Source organism: Aptenodytes forsteri, unplaced genomic scaffold (assembly GCF_000699145.1).
Source record: "Aptenodytes forsteri isolate BGI_AS27 unplaced genomic scaffold, ASM69914v1 Scaffold678, whole genome shotgun sequence".
Taxonomy (NCBI): Eukaryota; Metazoa; Chordata; class Aves; order Sphenisciformes; family Spheniscidae; genus Aptenodytes; species Aptenodytes forsteri.
Window position 1 is genome coordinate 96,972 of NW_008795698.1, and position 20,711 is coordinate 117,682.

The following is a 20,711-nucleotide window of genomic DNA, read 5'->3' on the forward strand; positions in this document are numbered from 1 at the left end:
CCCCGCCCACCCCAGCCGCGTCATCTGCGGCATGATGGGCTTCCCTGCTGAGAAGAAGGTGAACAGGAACTTCTACAAGTGAGTGAGGCCAGAAGGGAGCCCGCGGGGCTGGGGTGTCAGAGCAGAGCTGGGGGCATGGGGCTGGGGCAGAGCTGGGACAGGGGGCCATGCTGTTGGGTGTTGTGGCTCCCCAGCATCCCTTTCATCCCTGTTGCTCACCAGTCCTAGCCCCAGCTGGCCATATGGGCACTCGCTAACCAAGCCAGGGGGCCACAGCGTGGCTGGGGGGCCATGGCTGCCCACCTGCCCCATGCACTACTGCAGAGGCCACTCCAAGAGGGCAGCTTTTGCTCCCTGGCAGTGGTACACCTCCACATTTCCCTCTGGCGCAGAGTGCGGGGGTCCCCGTGCTGAGGGAAGGTTTGCGGCCGAGCCAGGCAGGGATGCTCCAGCAGCACCATGGCCCAAGCGAGGGGCCCAGGGGCATGGGCACGGATATGCTGCCCATGACGTGGTGCCCAGTGTGGTGCCCAGAGTTGCACATGCCCCTGACCAGGCAGCTGCGGTGTTGCTCCCGCAGGCGGTTGAAGCGTGCAGCAAGGATGAAGGGCCGGAGCCTGAGGCCAGGCAGCAGGTAAGGGGCCGGGGCGCCCCATCTGCTGAGCCCTTGGCAGAGCTGGGCTGTCCGGCCCTGCCGGTCTCTGCCGTCAGAATGGATCCCAGTGCAAATGGATCTGGACGGAGCAGATCGAGGGCCCAGGCTGTGCTGGGCACGCAGGACAAACCCCACCCCGGTGGGACCTGCCTATGCATGCCGGGGTCCCCCGTCCCCCATGAGAGACAATCTTTCTCCCAGGCCGGCCATGCCCCGGGCAGAGCAGCCCCATCCCACGCACCAGGCAGGAGTCCTGGCACAGGGGTCAGGGTCTGCAGTACAGACCCACTGTGGGCAGGATCCCCTGGGAGGCGCAGAGAGGGCTGTGGTGTCCTGTGCTGCAGCCCCCTGGGGACCAGGAGGCCTTGGAGTGGAGACATCTCTCCTGGCAGATGGGGAGGGAGGCCTGTGGAAATGGGCTGCTTTCTGCAGAAAGCAGCAGTGGGGAAGCTGGAAAGGCTGCGCACCCCTCCATTCCCCGCAGGGTGGGCTGGCAGGGTGGGCTGGCGCGGGCATGAGAGCACTTGCTCAGCAGTGCTAGCAGTGCTGGTCACCAGGGTGATGGGCACGGCAGTGCTAGCAGTGGTGGGCACCGGTGTGATGGGCACAGTGTGGCAGGTCTTGTCATGAGTGCTACATCTGCTCGGGATCTCTTGCACCCTCTGCCCACTTGCTCTTGCTGCCTTTCTGCCAGTCCCAAGGGATAGTCTGGCTGCCCTTTCCCTCTGTCCCTGAACCCTGCTGCCAGATTTGGTCATGGGTGCAGCAAGCCAGAGCCCATCCTCTCTGGGCTATGGCATGGTACCTCTCGCCTGAGCCCACTACCGCACGGAGACGTTGCTCTGCCCCCCCAGCACATGACCTTGCAGTGGTCCCACTACCTTCCCTGGTGCCGAAGGTGCCCCACACTCTGGACCCATCCCAAGCTCTTCATCATGATACTTCCCAGCTTTGTGTCCCCAACAGGCGTCCTCGCCAGCTCGTGCAGCCGTGCCTGCACTGGTGATGGAAATCCAGATGGGATCAGCCTGTGGGGTCTCCTCAAACCCCCACCCACAGGTCCCGCTCACTGCAACATGGTGTTATTTGTCTGGTTTGTGCTGACAGCCCCTTTTCCAATGAGTGGGTATTTCCCCTGTAGCACTGGGTGAAACGCTTTGCAAAGTCCATGAAGCTGCGGTCTGCTCCCTTTCCTCTGCCCGGAGCAGGCGCTGTCTCCTGAAAGGCACATGCTGGTTTGCTGGGGCTGATCAATTTGGGGCTGCATGGCTGCGATCATATGTGGGGTCACAGGCTAATCCAGGATGGAAGGGACCTCGGGGAGTCCTGGTCCAACCCCCCGTGTGGAGCAGGGCCAGCTGTGGGTTAGACCAGGGCTTCATCCAGTTGGCTTTTGAAAACCTCCAAGGATGGAGATCCCACAGCCTCATGGCCTCTGCTCCAATGCTGAACAGTCCTCATAGGGAAAAAGTTTTCCTTACACCAAGTCTGAACCTTGCATTGTCAGACATGCCTGTTTTCTTTTGTGCTCTTCCCTCCCACGGCTGGAAGAGCTGGGCTCTGGCTCCCTGACAGCCCCTTGCAGGTGCAGGTCAGCTGCTGCCAGAGTCCCCTGAAGCCGTCTCGGCCCATGGCTGGAGCAGCCCTGCACCCCCATCTCTCCTCCAGCCTCGACTGTCTTGGTGGCCCTCCCCAGAGCTCACACTGCTTAGCTGATGTCTTTCTTGTACTGGGGACCCAGGATCGGCTGCAGGATCGACATGTGGTTTCATGAGTGCGAATGGGCACTGATGTCGTCCGGCTGACCGTTTGAATCCTGGTTCCTGGCAGCGCCATGCTGTGTCCTGGGGCTTGCTGGGCTGTGCGGGCTGACACGAACCTGCCACCAGCCAGTGGGGTCAGTTGCCAGGCTTGGTTTTGCCTTGTCCCTGGGGGGGTGTCAGTCCCCTGCCCTGTTTTGGGGCACTCTGCTCTTCACTCCTTGTGGTCCCTGGGGTTTTGGCCCTGCTCAGCATCTTCCTCCCCAAGTGAAGCAAAGCATTTAAGCGTGTTGGGACCGTACCTACATCACGTGTGCGCTGGGCCCCAGGCAGCCTCCTCTTCCCCACACCACTCAGCAGGTGCCCGGGGAGCTCCCCTCGCTGGCAGTGGGTCACTGCAAGCGTGCAGGGAGTCTCACCGTGCCCCACAGCACTGGGGAGAGCACCTGCCACCTGCGCTGCTTGCTTGGTGCCGTGTTTGCTGGGCGTCCTGCTCCCCTTGGAGCATGGCGCAGTGATGTTGTCTGGTGTCTGGACGAGGACATGGGCACACCTCACTTGTACCTGACAGATCAAATCGTTGCCGGTGGTGTTTGATCTTCTGCTGTGTGACAACGCAGCATGGGATGTTGCTGCATCCGGCAGTTTCGTGGTGGGATGTGGGCAGGAAACTGCATCATTGCTGTGGAGGGCAGTTGTGTCACATTGCTGGCAGCAGATGATGTCATTGCACCCATGCATGACATGAAGGGGACATGCATGAGTCTCCCTGTGAGGCCAACGTGCCCAGTTCAGTCTTCAGTGAAAGCCGGGGCAGGCTGTGCTCCCTGTGTCACTGCAGCCGGTGGACAGTTGTTTTCTGTTTTCCAGGCTGGACTCCAAATCTCAGCCTAAACAAAAGCACAGGGAGGACATAGGGTCCAAGAAGAGGTAAATGGCTCCAGTGGAGAGCCTGAGTGCCAGGAGCCCCACTCAGTGCTGCCAGAGCTGTGCGTGTCCCTGTGCTGCTGGGGATGTGGGGCAGGCAGCGGGCGAGGGGTGGGCGCTCTGCGGGCACAGCGCATCTCTCCCCGGGGGACAGTGCAAGGGGCATGGACAGTGAGTACAGCTGCAGGCAGGGTGGCTGTCAACATCTCCGCTGCCAGCTGGCCGTGCTGGTTGTGGCTCAGGGCTTCTCTCTCCTTGCAGGCTCTTCACGGAGCGGCAGCAGCTCAACTACCTCCTGCACTCTGTGTCCTGCACAGGGACGGAGGTGCACCTCTCCATGTGCGCCTTCGAGTTCTACCAGGGCAACACCTCGGCTGCCTGTGGGGCCGGCATGCCCGCTGTCGTCAGCTGTGTATCTGGGCCCCTCTTCGCTACTGGCAATGCCCACAAGAAGAAGCAGCGTCAACAGCAGCAGGGCCAGGTGAGCCCCACAGGGAGGGGGCCAAGTCCTGCGGTGGCCCACAGCTGGCTGTTGCAGGGCTCTGTCCCCAGGGCTGCACCTGAGAGCGGGTGTGCGGGTCCCTCGGTGACCAGCTTGTGGAGCAGGAGGTGGGGACGGTGTCCTGTCCCTGCACACCCCAGGAGTCATGGCCAGCAACCTCTGTGCTGCACTGTGTTGTGCCACACTGTGCCATCTCATGCTGTGCTGCAGTGTGCCACACCATGCCATTCAGCACCATGCCATACCGTGCTGTCCCATACCATGTCCTGACCCCACTCCCCTGCAGCCACGGATCCGGCTGAAGGGTGGCGCGAAGGTCGGCGAGGGCCGCGTCGAGGTGCTCAAGAGCAGCGAGTGGGGCACAATCTGTGATGACCGCTGGAACCTGCTGTCAGCTAGCGTGGTGTGCCGCGAGCTGGGCTTCGGCAGCGCCAAGGAGGCCCTCACTGGGGCACGCATGGGCCAAGGTGAGGGTGCTGGGGTGGAGCCAGGCATCGCCCTCCTGGGCCTGCGGACGAGGCGCTTGTCCAGGCGCAAGGCCCTGCTGGGCAGGCGGAGCCACAGCTGGGCTTGTCCCATGGGCGCCTGTCTGCTGGTCGCACGTGGTGCAAGGCTTGCCCCGAGCATCCCCAGGGGACCATGGCCACTTGGCCGTGCTGCCTGGGCAGCAGCCATGGGGGCCAGGAGTGTGCCAGGCTCCCTCGGTGCACACTGAGGAGTGAGGGCAGCCATGAGGACAGGATGGCCATGGCCGTCCCTGTATCACTGGGCGCTGAGCCCTGCTGTCCCCTCGGCAGGGATGGGGCCCATCCACATGAACGAGGTGCAGTGTCTGGGCACTGAGAAGTCCCTTTGGAGCTGCCCCTTCAAGAACATCACGCAGGAGGACTGCAAGCACACGGAGGACGCAGCCGTCCGCTGCAACATCCCCTACATGGGCTACGAGAACCTGGTGCGCACCATGGGGGGCTGCCAGCATCTGCGGGGCCACGGTGCTTGGCAGCTCCTGGCATCGGAGCCCCGGAGTGGGGGGGGTTGAGGGAGGGCCCACAGGACCTGTTGTAGGATGGCCCATCATCTCTCCTCCTCTGCACCCCATTGCACCCCACACATTTCCCCTGGTCTGAGGCAAGGGCTGCCCTGGGAGGCTTGGGGATTTTGTGGGTGGGAGTCCCAAGCTGCCCCTGGGAGGAGAAGGGTGGAAGGGAGGCCATGGGGGGCTCTGGGTGCCCCATGGTGCCCTGCTGTGTGGGGTGGTGGTGGGGCAGCTGCTCCCTGCTGCTTTCCCTGCTTCCAGCCCATGCCAGCTCCCCAGCAGAAGCACCAGGAAAAAAAAAAATCGCCGAGAGATTTTTTTTTACTGATGATGAAATGAACAAATGGAGCCATGTGTTCCTGTTTGCCCTGGCCTGTCATTTCATCCACTTTGGGCTTTTTAATAATTTTTAACTCTCTCATACCTGTCATTTCTGAAATGAGAATGCCATTTCAAAATGAACCATTTTCCCTGCTTTGGTGAGACAGTTCCCAAAGTCACAAGCAATTTCTTGGCCCCAAACCTGCCATTTTTGGTGAGTTTCCTGCTGACCAAAGCTGTCCCTGGCTCTGCTCAGCTCCTAGCTGCCACCTCTCTGTGTGCCCCAAAGCCCCCAGCCCAGGGCCCATCTGGGTGCTGCAGCACAGCCCTGGCTGTGCCAGGGATGGGGCAGCTGCAGCCGCTGCAGGATGGGGGCTGGGCAGGACCATCTTGCAGGACACAACCCCAGCAGCGGGAGCATCACTTTTGATGACAACAATGCTGCCACTGCCTCTCTCTGCAGATTCGGCTGAGCGGGGGCCGGAGCCGCTTCGAGGGGCGGGTCGAGGTGGCGGTGGGGGCTGGCGACAGGGACCAGCTGCGCTGGGGTCTGGTCTGCGGCGAAGGCTGGGGTACGCTGGAGGCGATGGTGGCCTGTCGCCAGCTGGGTCTGGGATTCGCTAACCACGGCTTACAAGTAGGTGCCAGTGCCAGCTTGGCCAGAGCAGCAAGCCGCCACCACCACTGCTCCGTGGGGACGGGGACAGGGACAGGACTGGGATGGGGTGGGAGGCGGCATGGCACAGGGTGCCTGCTCATGGCCCCAGGGCTTCCCCACAGATCCGCCTAGCCGGCGGGAGGACGGCGTTTGAGGGCCGTGTGGAGGTGAAGCGAGGCAGTAAGTGGGGCACGGTGTGCAGCGATGGCTGGACCACCAAGGAGGCGATGGTGGCCTGTCGCCAGCTCGGCCGGGGCTACTCCCTGCACGCGGTGACGGTAGGTGCCAGCAGGGAGGCCCCCGGTGATACCCCAGCAAGCACAGGCACCGGCGCTTCCCTGACGGCTGTGGGGCTGTATGGGGGCAAAGGGATGTGGCCGCTCCATGCTGCAGGACGGGACCCTTGTGGGCAACCTGGGTATGTGGGTAGGGCTGCACCGTGGCTGGGTGCTGGCTGCAGCCTGGGTACATGTGAGTTGGGTCACCCACAGCAGCCAGCCCTGCCACCCAGCCTATCTCGCCCCCTCCCCAGGAGACGTGGTACTGGGATGCCAGCAATGTGACGGAGATGGTGCTGAGCGGGGTGAAATGCGCCGGCCATGAGATGTCCCTGAGCCACTGCCAGCACCATGGCACCAGCCTGAACTGCAGGAACACAGGCACACGCTTCGCTGCAGGCGTCATCTGCTCCGAGAGTGAGCGGCAATGGGGTTTGCGGGTGGTGGGGTCCACAGGCGGTGGAGTCTTCAGGCAGTGGGGTCTGCAGGCAATGGTGCTGTGGGGCCAGGGGCTGCAGATAAAGGGGCTGTGAGCAATGGGGCTGCGGGCAATGGGGTTTGCAGATGATGGGGCTGCAGGGTCAGCCTGTGCCCAGCCGATGGGGAGGGCACGCGTTCCCCCAGCTGGCTCAGCCCTGCCTGCGCTGCACGCTCGCCCCGTCCCTGCTGCCTGCCGAGCAGTGGGGCGGCTGTCTGTCCCTGAGCAGCTGCCTGCTCCCCAGCTGCATCCGACCTGCTGCTGCATGCCCCGCTGGTGCAGGAGACGGCGTACATCGAGGACCGGCCACTGCACATGCTGTACTGCGCTGCTGAGGAGAACTGCCTCTCCAGCTCGGCCCGCCTGGCCAACTGGCCCTACGGGCACCGTCGCCTGCTCCGCTTCTCCTCCCAGATCCACAACAACGGCCGTGCCGACTTCCGCCCCAAGGCCGGCCGGCACTCCTGGGTCTGGCATGAGTGCCACCGGTGCGTGCGCGGCATGGGCAGGGACAGGCATGCAGGCAGGGGAACAGCCTGGGCCGGGGGGATCAGGGAGGGGAGAGGGTGATGGTGCTGCTGGGGTGGGCTGGGTGAGGGTGATGCCGGCTAAGGGTGGCACTGGCACTGGCTTCTGCTGCCCAGTGTCCAGTTTTGCCTGCTTTGGCTCAGGGCTGTCCCTGGATGAGCAGTGTTGGGGCTGGGGGCCCTAGGGGGGCAGGACAGGGCTGCAGGCTGTGCCCTGCAGCTGAGCCCCCTGCTTGCCTGGGCCATCTGGCTGGGGACAGCCATGTCCCCTCCCAGGGCAGGACTGAGCTCTGCCCGACCTCGCAGCACTGCAGCCTCAGAGCAGGGGCTGTGGGGACCTTCCCCCACAGCGAGGGGCCGGGCAGGGGGCCCCTCCTGTGAGTTTCCTGTCAGCTCCATGGGTCTCCTTCTCCACCCCGAGCATCCCCCGAGCCCCCCGGTGTCCAGGCACTGGTGTAGCCAGGGCGCTGCGGGCTCCCTCTTGCAGGCACTACCACAGCATGGATATCTTCACCCACTACGACATCCTGACCCCCAATGGCACCAAGGTGGCAGAGGGACACAAGGCCAGCTTCTGCCTCGAGGACACTGAGTGTGAGGAAGGTGGGCACCGTGAAGCTTTGCGGCACCATCCCTGCCCATGTCCCCACCATGGGGCTGCCCATCCCCAGCCGTTGCACATGCTGTGGGCATGGGGGGCGATGCGGGAGTTGGGCAGGGGGCTGTAGCAGGGACAAGCCACGCTCTCTTCCTGCCCGCAGATGTGGCCAAGCGGTATGAATGTGCCAACTTCGGGGAGCAGGGCATCACTGTGGGCTGCTGGGACCTGTACAGGCACGACATCGACTGCCAGTGGATCGACATCACTGATGTCAAGCCAGGCAACTACATCCTGCAGGTGCTGCAGCTGAGCCATCACCAGCACCTCTTGCAACCCTCCCACGTGCACCCCCACCCTCTGCCCCTGCACCCCCAGCGGCCCAGCCACCTGGCCCTCTCTTCCCTGCTCTCTGAGCAGGTTGGAGCACAGTGGGGCTGGCGAGGTGTGTGCTGGTGTGGGACAGTGCCTGTCATGCCCAGAGATGTGCAGGGCTCGTGCAGGAACTGCTCAGGCACGCTTCAGCCTGGGTTTTCCTGCTCTAAGCAATACTGCTCATGGGCACACCGTGCACAGTGACAGGGCCACCCTGCCACAGCAGCAGCCACCAGCTCTTTGGAGCCCTCCAGCACATCCCGCTGCAGCTGGGGAGACAAGTCCTGCTGGGGCCGGGGTGCTGGGGGCCATGCCACAGGCAGCAGCTCCGCTGAGGCCAGGAAGGCGAAGCTGACACAGTGTGGGGCTGCAGCACTGCTGGGTGTGGGGCAGGTGGCTGCGACCCTCACTGTCAGTGCCCCACAGGTCGTGATCAACCCCAACTTCGAGGTGGCAGAGAGTGACTTCACCAACAATGCCATGAAATGCAACTGCAAGTACGACGGGCACCGCATCTGGGTGCACAGCTGCCACATTGGTAATAGCCCAGGGGTGTGGCACAGGGGGGCGAGGGCATACTGGGGCAGGGGGTGTCCTGGCAGGGGTGGCCCAAGAGGAGGGCAATGAGGGGGCTGCAGGAAGCAGTGGGGCTGGGGGCAGGCTGTGGGGCTTGAGGGGGGATGGCTGGGCTGGCATGAGGAGGCAGGGGCTGCAGTCCTGGGGGCAGCTGCGGTGGGAGCGGAGGCGCTGCGGGGGGGGCAGGCAGCATGCAGCACCAGAGCCAACAGCTCTTGCCCTCTGCCCACCCAGGCGATGCACTCAGCGAGGAGGCCAACAAGCGGTTTGAGCAGTACCCCGGTCAGCTCAACAACCAGATCTCATAGGGCCCCAGCCCCTGGGGAGATGGGCATCTCCCTCCCTCGCCCCGCACAGGTGGAAGCTGCTGGGGGGCCAGCGGGGAGGCCTCATGCCCGGCACCACCGCCACCGTGCCCTGCTGGGGACTGCCCGGGACTCTTACTGTCACCAGCTGCCCTTCCCCACCTTGGGGAGCTGATGCTGGAGGCACTGCACACCTGCACCTCCCAGCCTGGGGCCACCAGCCCAACCACTGGCCAGAAGACTCTGCCCATGTCCCCTGGGCTGCGGCACACGGGTACGGTCCAGGAGGTCCTGTACCCCCCACCACACCCTCCCCTCTGCTCCCAGACCCTGCCATCCCAGTTGCACCCCACCTCCTGTTCCCCCATTCTGCCCTGCTTCCTCTCACCCCCACAGCCCTCCCTGGGGCTCTGCCCTCAGCCGGCCCCAGGACCCACCTCCCACACAGGGACTCACACCCCTGCACGGCACTGGCTGAGCCCCAGGGAGCCCCTTGTCCCCTGGGGATAGTGTGGCTGCCCCTGCCCTGGCAGCACTGCCTCCAGCTGCCCGGCAGCAGCTTCCACACCTATCTCTTAGTTGTAATTTTAATTTCTCTATAAAGTTGTCAGTTCTATTTCCCCAGTGGCTGCTGGCTCTTCTCTGGGGTGGGACGAGGAGCCTGGCAGGACCGGGAGGCACAGTGTGGCTCACGCTGCAGGGCTGGCTGGCACGCTCCAGCAGAGAGCGTGGGAGCTGCACCCCCCCATCCCCTGCATCCACCTCCAATACCCACATGGAGCAAGGAAGCTCCCCCCTGCCCACACAGCTCTCACTGGGCGAGGACCAGCCCCACACCAGTACCCCACCAGCTGCCTGCACCATCCTCAGTCAGTGCTGGGCTAGAGAAAGGTGGTACTGGTCCTTCTGGCAGAAGTCCGTGCGGGTGAGAGGAAGGGGCCAGCAGGAGCCCAAGCGTAGCTGCTCTGTCCTGAAGCAGCCCCACAGCATTGCACTGGAGGGAACAGATGGGGCCACCCTGGTGCAGCAGGGACGTGGTGAAGTGCTGGTTCCCCCACACCAGGTGCAATGCAAATGTTATTGAGCAGAAATCCCACCATGGGGCTGTGACCCACAAGGATTGCAGTCTCGCAGCAGAGACAGGCTGCCTCAACTGGCATGGAGGGAAGCAGAGACAGAGGCAGAGACACTTAGGTCAGAGATACTTGGGGCAGAGAACAAGGACATGACACGAGGGCAAAGGGAGGGACACCCCAGCTCCTGCAACTCTCGCCCCTCAGCCAGACGCTCTGGTCCCATCTGCAGCAGAGAGCAGCACAAAGGCCGCTTCAGCCACCTCCATGTTGCTGGGGGACAGGCTGCTCCTCCCCGCATTGGGGGAGGAGGAGAGGGGCAGCCAGCAGTTGGGCTGGGGCAGGCCCTGGCTCCAGGCAGTGGAAAGCACTGCGGTCAGCACTGCCGGAGCAGCTATGCGAGAAACGCTGCCCGGAGTCTCAGCTATTTCCCCGGCGAGCAGCCGGCTGGGGCTTGTCGGGGGAGCAAATTCCTCTGGTGAGGCCAGGGCTGCCTGAAAGGAGGCCTGTTCTCCAGGGCGGGAGGAGCACACGGGGGGAGCAGCGGCTCGGAGCCACCCTTCACCACAGCACCCCCAAGGAACTGTGCTTCTTTCATCTCCTAAAAATAACAGGCAGGGAAGACGGCTCAGGAGCCCCGTCACGGGCAGGGCCTGGCTCAACATGTGCATTCCTTCTGCAGGAGCAGGGCTGGACACAGCCCCTCAAGACAGCCCTTGCTGCAGAGCTGCCTGCCTCCCACAGCCTCTGGCAGGGGCCAGAGTGAAGCAGGGGCTCTTCCAGTAAGGCAAGGAATAGCCAGAGCTGCTCCCTCCCAGAATGGCTGGCCAGCCTCCTGGCCGCCAGCTGCAGAGCACACGGAGGGCCCAGCCGGTCCCCAGGGGCCAGGCTGCGTGCGTGGGAGAGCAGTGCTCCAGCATGGACAGACACCAGTCTGGGGGAGGGACAGGCAGCGCCAATGAGGCACGCATAGCCCCGGCACAGGCTTCTACTTTTGGCCCTCCCGAACATCAGGGCCAGTGAGATGCTGCCCCGGCCATCTGAGAGTCCGGCATCGACACCCCTTTCACCATGGCCCGGAAAGCTGCTTCATGGATGCAGATGTGGATGCAGACCTTAGAGCATTTGCAATGCTCCCAGTGGAAGCAATTTGACGAGGCAGACATCTGCCACATCCCTCTGGCCTCATGGGCACAGCCACAGCAGCGAGTGCTGCCAAGGACCAGCTGAGCTGGCACACCAGGGAGGCAGGGAGAGCCGCCCCAGTAAAGCCTGTCCCAGAGCAGCTCCAAGGCCGCTCTCACTCGCAGAGGAGGTGGCCTCACAAGCCACAGCTTGACGGGTGCCCACATGTTACAGATGGAGGAGTCAGATCCCAGCCTGTGCAGGTGCCAAGTGGGTGGCAGGACACCTCTACCCTAACACCGAGAAGATCCCTGGAGGCACAGCTGGCGTGCTCCTCCGCAGCTGGAAGGACTCATGTGAGGACTGACAGGAAGGGCAGGGTCCCACACAGCCCAGCCTCCCCTAGGCAACTGCCACTGCCGTGGGAAGGCCACACAGCACTGGAGCGTCCCTAGAAAACTGCTTTATTTCAGTACAGAGGGGAATGGTTGCACCATGAGTCCACCCAAGCACCGGGCCGGGCCCCCTCTGCCTGGCCCCTTCCAGTTCCTCACAAGCTCTCAGTCTCTCCCTGATAGGCGCACAGACATGGCTCAGTCCTGTGTCCTTGGCTCTTGGCCAGCACCACCAGCAGCACCCGCAGTGGCCTGTGTGACAGCACCGCTACTCCGTGACCTCAGGGACGACGCTCACCAGCAAAGTGTCGTAGCCACGCCGCACCAGCAAGGCCAGGCTCTGCTGCGTCCGTACTGCCTCGTACACATCCTCTGCTCGGCGCGATGCCTGCCCATTTATCTCCAGCACGACATCACCTGCCTTCATCCCTGCCCTGTGGGGAGAATAACGACAGGAATACACAGTGGGCGAAGCAGACACTCAGCTTCATCTTTCCATAAGGAAGGGGAGCCAGGCACTACAGGAGGCTTGGGCTGCTGCATCAGGCATTCCTCCAGCCACACAGGTACCAACAGGATGCTAAGCCTGGGCAAGGGTCACCAGTGGGTTTCTGCTGCAGACTGATGGCTGCGGGGCCCAAGCCCTGCTGCTCTGGAGCAAAACACTCAGAGCTAAATACATCCCATCCTGCATAGCTGCTTTCCCATGCCACCCCCCAAGGCACAGGGCAGCACTTACTGATGGGCCGGGGAGCCAATGATCACCTTGTGGATTAGCACCCCGTAGGAGACATCGGGGAAGCTGGGGTCACGCAGCTTCAGCTCAGCCAGGATGCTGCAGAGTGAAAATCGGCATCATGGTAAGGAGCTGCGAGGCAGAGCAGGGCTCCCACCCCACCATGGCTGCACAGGCTGAGACTGTGGCACAGAACCCCTCCTCCTGCATCCCTGCATGCTGCTAAGCACAAGCGACCAGCTGCAAACCCCAGGGGCACCCAAACACCACCATCTTCCTGTCAAAAACTAGAGAACAAAAGTCCTAACTGTGCCAGGGAGAGCTGGAAACTACCAGAGCAGCTGCCAGCCGGATCACAGCTACTGGTGATGCACTTCCCCTGTCTGAGCAGCCCCATGTCAGACCACCCTCCCTGGTATCGGATCTACCCCTCCCCTACTGCAGTTTCACTTCTCTGCCTTTGGTGGGTAGGACACAGAACAAAAGCTATGCCCCCTCTTTTTGCCAGACATGTCAAGCAGAGGTGTACCCGCATCTCTCCTCCAGAGTCTATAGACTAAACAATCCCAGTTCCTCCAGTCTTGCCGCAGATTAGATTTTCTAAACCTAGCTTAAATTCTGCACCTCTCACTGCTCCTCTTTGGACTCTGTTCAACTGCTCCTCACCCCTCCTGAAAGCATCCAGAACTGGACACAGCACTCCAGCTGGATCTCACCAGAGCGGAGGGACCGCGCATCATGTAAACAGCATTCTTCCCTCAAACACTGTGCATCAGCTCTCATCCGCTGCAGCCCCAGAAATTCTCATGGTCTCTCTGCCCAGCTCCTTGCTCCTTATCAGGTACCTGTTCAGTCAGTTATGGCTCCCCACTTAGCACTGGTCCTTGCTGAACTCTACTGTACTTTTTCACAGACCTTTGCAAGCTGCCATCCCTTCTTGATTTCCAGGATCACAGCATGGTTGAGGTCAGGAGGGACCTCTTGAGACCATCTAGCCCAATCCCCCTGCTCAAGCAGGCTCAGTCAGAGCAGGTTGCCCAGGACTGTGTCCAGTCAGGTTTTGAGTACCTCCAAGGTTGGAGACTCTCCGACCTCTCCAGGTAACCTGTGCCAGGCTTTGACCACCCTCCTCACAGTAAAAAAAGTGATTTCTTGTGTTCAGATGGAATCTCATGTATTTCAGTTTGTGCCTGTTGTTTCTTGTCCTGTCACTGGGCACTACTGATAGAACTACCGATTTGATGTGGTCTGCACGTTTACTAAGTTAAGTCTGCTTCTTTGCCTCAGTCACTAAAGCTGAACAATCCATGCCCCTAAGCAGGTCTCTGTACAAACATAGCAAACGCATAATTTTGTGATTTTAGGCTACATAGCACTAAGAGTGGCTGCACCCAGTTGTGGTGGGTTGTTGACCCTGGCTGGCAGGTAAGTCCCCACCCAGTTGCTCAGTCACTCCCCCAGCAGGATGGGGGAAAGAATTTGAAGGGCAAAAGCAAGAAAACTTGTGGGTCTAGATAAAGATAGTTTAACAGGCGAAGAAAGAAAGAAAAGAAAAAAAAAGGCAAAAAAGAAAAAAAAAAAGGCAAGTGATGAAAAGGCACTCACTGACCACCGCCCACCAGCAGACTGATGTCCAGCCAATCCTTGAGCAATGGCTACCTTGGAAAAACTCCCCCCAGTTTTATTGCTGAGCATGATGTCATACAGCATGGTCAGTTCAGGTCAGCTGTCCCGGCTATGTCCCCTCCCAGTCTCCTCCCTGGGGGTGCCAAGTGAGAAGCAGGGCAGGCCTTGACACTGCGTAAGCACTGTTCAGCAACAGCTAAAACATCTGTGTGTTACCAACAGTTTTGGTCGCAGATCTAACACACAGCACCACGTGGGCTGCTATGAAGAAAATTACTCCATCCCAGCCATACCCAGTCCACACGTCAGTCAGATGAGGCATCCATCTTCCCCACAACCCTATCACTGACAATACCAGCTGTGGATGAGATAGTTCCCCAGATACCTATGGCCTTCAGCTGCCTGGCTCAAGAAGCTCCTGAGCTGTAACGCTGCATCTTTGCATTTGAAAGCCAGTAAGATTTTTTTTCTGTAAAGTTTTCTAGTTGCTCTTTTGAACCCTACAACATCAGCAAGTTCTATCACACACTGCATGAAGAACCAACCCATGTTTTGGATGTCCCTCTAGCAACACCCTTGACCAGCAACACACCCCAGCAGCTGTTTTTTTCCTTCAGCGTCTCTTTCCTTTGCTGTTTTCAAAGTCCTTTGCTCAGTCCCTACTTACTCCATGCTGTAAGACAACTGCAGAGGGCTGTGCTAGCCAGGGCCCTGTCTCTTCCCATGGCCTTCTGTGGCCAAGGTGAGGATACCTAGGAGCTCCACCACAGCTGAGCTCAAAGCCATTGGCACACCTCCATTCCCTTCAGGCAGCAGAGCAAAGGCCTGGTGTCTCAGGAAGCTCCTGCCTGCCAGACAATCTGTGCAGCAGGACCAGGATGCCAAGGAGCTTGTACCCAACATGGAGCTTCTCCTTTTTCCTGTGCTAGGGCAAGTTTCTGGCCTTTCAAATGAGCATGTTCAGACAGTGTAATCACTCAATTCCAAGGCAAGCAACCCCTTGTTGAGAGATCTTCCCAGCAACTGGGCACAAGCAAGCCTTGCAGTCAGATGGTTTCCCAGGACCAGCTGCCAGACTGCTCACTGGCTATGCTGAAGCTGGACCTGCTTCCCAGGAGCCATGTCCTAAGCATTTCACACTTCTTCCCTGACAGACTTTGTCCTGCATGCCTGTCCAGTGAAGCAGGAGGAGGTCGGGCTCCCACATCCCACAGGTTTTGCCGAGTACCAGCACCATCTACTGGGCATGCCAGCAATGCTGACAGTGTTTCCCCACCCACCCCACTGCTCCAAATCTCAGGAGGCACAGAGCATCTGGCTCCTCCATTTGTGTCCCAGGCAGGAACCCCAGAGACTGCTCGTGGTGTCCAGAGGTGCAGGCAGCCTGCAAACCCAACCAACACACAAGATAGCAAGGGCAGAGTGCAGCCCTGATAGGTGTTTCTGCCAAGGACACTACAACCACCAACCCCACTAGCATGCTGAGCCCCAAGAGTCAGTTAAAGGTCTCTTGAAAGATGGCTGCAAGAGCCAAGGAACCAGAGCAGGCACTCTGTCCTTGAAAAGGAGAGCTGCTCTCAGAGGTGAGAGTGCAGGTCCAGCACGCTCCTAACACATGCACTTGCTGCCCCTAGAACACTGCTGGTAGGCGTTTAGGTATAGCTCCTGCAGCAATTCCCTCCCAGGGCTCGCAGCCCTGAGTGGAGCTCTGTGCAGGCCTGACCAGGGCTGTCCAGCCCTCAGCAGGGCACAGCTGCCACTGCCTGCAGGGCACCCATCTCAGGGTGCTCGGTTGGCTGCCAAGGCCATGGGCATGTCTTGGGGACCAGCTGAAGCAAGGGCAGTAGGTGATCCTTCTATCAGATCCAAGCAGGTTGTCTTGTCTGCAGTCCTCTTTGCTGACCAGAGCATTCCTTGAGATGCAGAGGTAACACAATGCCCTTCCCAAGCCACAGCCATGAGGGTGAAGAGTCTCAGACCCACAAGAAGTCATCCTCTTCCCACTTGCTAGTGCTGTACTGGTCAGCACCACGATGACTTCTTTCCAGAGGCAGCACCCAGCCTTCCTCCTGAAACCCATGAGCCTCACACCACCCTCTGGGTGGCAGCCACGCTGTGTGTGCCAACACAGCCTCCTCTCCTACCTGCTTACCTCCTCCCTCAGTTGACTACTGCAGGCAAACTTGCCATTTCTTATTCTGAAAGTCCCACATTCTAAAACTATTTCTGCACCACAGCAATTCACCTGGTAGATCCTTCCTCCCAGAGAGTACAACTTGCCCAAATGTTTCATCACAACTTTCAGTTGGCATGTTGCATATCTATTAATTACACAATGTTTCTGGTGGCTTTTCATTCATGCTGTGTTGCAAGGGCTCTGTATCGAATTCCCCTCAATGACAGACTGATCTGGCACTCTGGGGGATAGGTTCAGGGACTTTTTATCTGCTTGCAGATTCTGCCACAAGTGTAGAAACTTGCACGCTTCTAATTTACCTCTGACACAGCCTAGAGTCTAAACACAACAAGAGCACAAAGAGATTTGAGAGTGAATGCTTACGCTGTGAAGACAATCCTCCCAAAAACAGGCACTCTCAGTTAGTTTGGAAGATCCCATCACGCAGTCACCATGCCCCAACAAGACTGGTCTGTTGGCCCCTGACCTTAGAACACATACCTGGGTGTAAGAGTCAGCATCATCACCCCTATGTAACGGCGCTTTGCCTCTGTATTGCCAAACCAAGAGCCTGTCGAAGGAAAGGACATCAAATGACAAGGCTGAAAACAGACACGCACTCAAAATAGCGCTGGGCTGAGCCAGCCGAGTCACAAAACCCACACACCTCAAGGCAGACACCGTGCAGAGGGAGTCATTCCGATTCCCTACCAACAGCTTATTTAAGTTCCATTTACCAGTTAGAGCTTTATAGGTATTGCTTACTTTGCTTTCCTGGTTTGAGTTGTCATTTTTTTGACTGAGAATATCACTCCATGGTGTCAACATGAGAACCAGAAAGCAAGAGTCTGCATTAAATAAACTATCACAAACAAAAAGGAACAAAAAGAGGCAGTGTCCTACAGGACTACATTAACTACCTGTCCTTTATGATACAGCTGAATCCTGCACCTGCATTTCCATTAGTACACACAAGGCTAAGTAGCCCCCAGTTTCCAGGTCATCCTTTCCCTTTTTTGAACACCAAATAATGGTCCACTGATTTTCCCATACGCTGAGATCTACTGAGAAGTAGCAATGAACAACAACAAAAAAATCCTCACCTAATCCTGGGGACTTAAGTGCAAGCTACTTGGGACACTTTAAAAGTCTTTACCTGCAGCAGATGCAGGGCAGCATCCTCCTTACAGTTTGTTAGGCCCCTGTGGGCAGGGAAGTAGCAGCACAGCTTTCCCACAGCAGAGGGGAGTTTCATACCAGATGGGAGAATCTTCTTACCCCCAAAGACTCTTTCTCCTGCTCTGCTTGCCCTTCTCTCAGAAGGGCCCAGAGCCCAGCTGTGCCACAGCTTCCCTCTTTCATCCTCCTCCTTCTGGCCTCCTTCCCCCAACACCAGAGCAGGGAGGCACCCAACTCACTTTTGCGCTGCTCCTTCTTTTGCAGGAACTTCCGCAGCCGGTCTGAGGGGATGGCAAAAGAGATGCCTGATGTCACCTTCATAGTGTTCACCCCAATCACTTCGCCATCCTGCAGGGGAAAGGGCACTGTGCTATCCGGCCTGCATCATTGTGGAGAGGAGGGGAACTACCATGCAAGCCTGGAGTCCTGCCTGTGCGCCCACCCCTTCCCAGCCTGCTGCTTCTGCAGCTTGCCCGACCCTGCTGAGGCTGGTCCCACGCTGCAGCCCATGCAGACCCTCCCTCTGCCCTGCCAGCATCAGCCATGCCGGCCTCACCAGGGTAGGTCTCGGCTCCACCACGCCACAGTCCCATCAGCTCAGATGCTGCACAGGGCTCCCACACTGGGCTGATCCCCTGCTCCTCCTCACAAGGAGCCTGGTGTATGCACAGTCCCTCCCTCCCGGCAGCCGTAGCACCCACAAGCGCTCCCACCGAGGGGCATCAAGCCCCAGGGGGCACAGACCAGCAGGCACATGGCACCTCTCTGCCCTGGCCAGTGAGGGTGCAAGCAGAACTTACCAAGTTGACGAGGGGGCCCCCGGAGTTCCCAAACTGCAGCAGAGGAGAGAGCAGTAAACAGGCCATGAAAGCGACATCCTCACACAGCAGGACCCGCGGCAGGGAGGCAGAGTCCAGAGAATAGGGTCAGGCCGAGAAACGCAGTCAGCGCCCAGGTGACCGGCCAGAATCCCTTAGTCTCCCAGTGCTGTGTCCAGCCTCCTCTGACCTCATGGCACCCACAGCCCTTCCCCAGCTCCCCCCTCCCCAAGGAAGGCAGCCGGGATGAGGTGCCAACCCACTGTGCACCGCAAGCTCCCCTTACATCGATAGCAGCATCGGTCTGGATGTACTCCATGTCAGAGGCGGTCAGGCCCAGCTCCCGGCTGCCCCGCTGGGCAGAGCTGACGATGCCAGAGGTGATGGTGTTCTGCAGGGCAAACGGGCTGCCCATGGCCACCACGAACTCTCCCTGCCGCACCTCGGAGGAGCGCCCAAGGGGCAGGGTGGGCAGCGGGTGCTGGAAGAGAGGAGGTCGGTGAGCAGATGGGAGGGAATGAAGGGAGCGTCTCCACAACCGTGATGCACACCTTAGGCTTGATCTTGATGGTAGCGATGTCTGCGACCTGGTCCACATCCTGCACCACGGCGTCATACTGCTCACCGCTGGCCAGCTTCACCCGCACACGCCGCCGGTTTGCCACCACGTGTGCGTTGGTCACAATGAGCCCGTCCGGAGACACCAGGAAACCCGAGCCATTAGAGATGGGCACATCACGGCCCGAAAAGGGATGCCTGCAAGGTGGGCACAGGTCAGGGAGGGGTGGCAGGGACCCTGAGGGGACTGGTGGGGACTTGGGGAGGGGGAGGGCAGACAGGGGCCAGGCAGACTGGGTGGCCCAGGCTGGTAGGCCTGGAAAGAAGTGGGGGATAGTGAGGATGGCTGGGCAACAGCATGATGTGGGAGAGTCCTTCACTTCCCCATGAAAGGCCCCCATCTCGAGAGTCTGCACAAACACACACGCAACAGGGGAACAAGCAGGAAGAATCAGGAGTCTGCGCGCAACTGCAAAGGTATGATCCCGCTGGGACTACAGAGGCACAGTGGGAAGCTTACATGAGCGGAGAGCTGCAATGGATGGTGCAGGCTCTTTGGGAAAGAGTGGCAAGGAGGTAAGCAGAAGCGGTTGTGATCTGCACAAAGAAGTAGCCTGAATACACAGAGCCTTGCCTTGTAGCAGGTAATAACCACTTGGGAGGTGATGGGTACATCTCCTTTAGACAGCTAGAGAAAGACCTACGATTGCAGGCCCTGGTCCCCATGGGGGACGTCAATCACCCTGACTGCTGGGGAAAGGCCTGGTGGTGAGGGAGGCAAGGGACCTAGTGACACAAGACACAGAAAGGGCTGGGGTGATCGGTGCCTTTTTGCCTTGTTCCTTGGGCCTCCGAAGTCCCTGTGCCCAGAGGCTGAGTCTGTGAGAATGCAGCATTACACAGAAGAAGATCAAGGGAGGCATCACTGAAGCCAACTGAACACGCACAAGTCCATGGCACCAGACAGAATATACACGAGGGGGATGGCTGACGTCCCTGTGAGTGCTCAAATGTCACAGTGGTAAAGGGGGGCTCCTGATAGCTGGAAAAAGGCAAACGTCACATCAGCCTGCAAGATTGCCAAGAAAAAGGGTCCTGAAAACTGCAGGTCAGTCAGCTTCACCCCCGTCTCTGGGAAAGTTGTGAAGCAAACGCTCCCAGAAACACTTCCCGGCACACAGCACACAAGAAGGGGACTGGGAGCAGCCAGCACAGAGTTACCAACGGCAAATCGTGCTTGACCAACCTGGCTGGCTTCTGTGAACAAATGAGTGGCTGTGCAGGTAAGGGGTGAGCAGCAGATATTGCTTACCTTAAGAAGGCTTTCAGCATGGTCTCCCGTGGTACCCTTCTAGCCACACAGGTGACATGCATGCTGATAATCAGATAAGGTGAATGGAAAACTGGCTGGACCACCAAGGTCCAAGTCCAGCTGGTGGTCAGCTACTAACGCCATGCCTCAGGAACTGAGAGAAGGGCCAATGCCATTTAATGCATTACACATTCACAAACCGGAGGATGGGACACTGCACACATTCAGCAAGCCCGCAGGTGACACCACAGTGGAGGGAGCAGTCAACAAGCTGAAGGGCAGAGCTACTATTCAGAGGTGCCTTGACAAGCTGGAGACACAGGGTGGCAAGAACATTATGGACTTCAAAGGTAAACGCAAAGTCCTGCTCCTGGGACAGAGTAATCCTGTGCCACAGGACAGCCTGGGGCCGCTGCCTAGAAGGCAGCTTTGCCGAAACGGTCCTGGAGGACAAGAAGGTGGCTGTGTGGCAGCAGCGTGTCCCTCTGGCGAAGGCCAACTGCGTGCCAGCTGTGTGCGCAGGCAGTGGGGCGAGGGGACAGATCCGTCCCTCCCGCGGTACTTGTGGGACCCCACCCGGATGCCGTGCCCGGTTCAGGCTGCCCGGGACACGAGCTGGCCGGGGCGGGGGCCTGCGCGCGGGGGGGCGGCTGGGGGGGGGGGGGGGGGGGGGGGGGAGTGGAAAAAAATATTTATGTATTTTGGGGGGGGGGGGGG

The 20,711-nt window shown here is 59.6% G+C and overlaps 2 protein-coding genes across 2 annotated transcripts in view; one reads left to right on the forward strand and one right to left on the reverse strand.

Annotated features, from left to right (window-relative positions):
• LOXL3 (lysyl oxidase like 3) overlaps positions 1–9,438 on the forward strand; it is a 12,120-nt gene extending 2,682 nt beyond the window's left edge. Inside the window, exons 4-14 of the mRNA XM_019473091.1 lie at positions 7–78; positions 3,604–3,823; positions 4,131–4,311; positions 4,642–4,796; positions 5,665–5,838; positions 6,392–6,554; positions 6,860–7,103; positions 7,630–7,745; positions 7,904–8,040; positions 8,542–8,653; positions 8,926–9,438. Of these exons, the coding sequence (XP_019328636.1) occupies positions 7–78; positions 3,604–3,823; positions 4,131–4,311; positions 4,642–4,796; positions 5,665–5,838; positions 6,392–6,554; positions 6,860–7,103; positions 7,630–7,745; positions 7,904–8,040; positions 8,542–8,653; positions 8,926–8,999 (1,648 nt within the window). The 3' untranslated portion in view covers positions 9,000–9,438. The remainder of the gene's footprint in view (positions 1–6; positions 79–3,603; positions 3,824–4,130; positions 4,312–4,641; positions 4,797–5,664; positions 5,839–6,391; positions 6,555–6,859; positions 7,104–7,629; positions 7,746–7,903; positions 8,041–8,541; positions 8,654–8,925) is intronic.
• A 2,210-nt stretch (positions 9,439–11,648) lies between these two features.
• HTRA2 (HtrA serine peptidase 2) lies at positions 11,649–20,056 on the reverse strand. Its single transcript, XM_009283157.2, has 8 exons — positions 19,995–20,056; positions 18,676–18,880; positions 18,411–18,605; positions 18,107–18,139; positions 17,546–17,654; positions 16,629–16,698; positions 12,329–12,424; positions 11,649–12,023 (listed from the first exon to the last, which is right to left on the reverse strand). Exons 1-8 carry the CDS (start codon positions 20,054–20,056, stop codon positions 11,858–11,860), a joined length of 936 nt encoding a protein of 311 aa, XP_009281432.1. The 3' UTR covers positions 11,649–11,857.
• Positions 20,057–20,711: the final 655 nt, after the last annotated feature.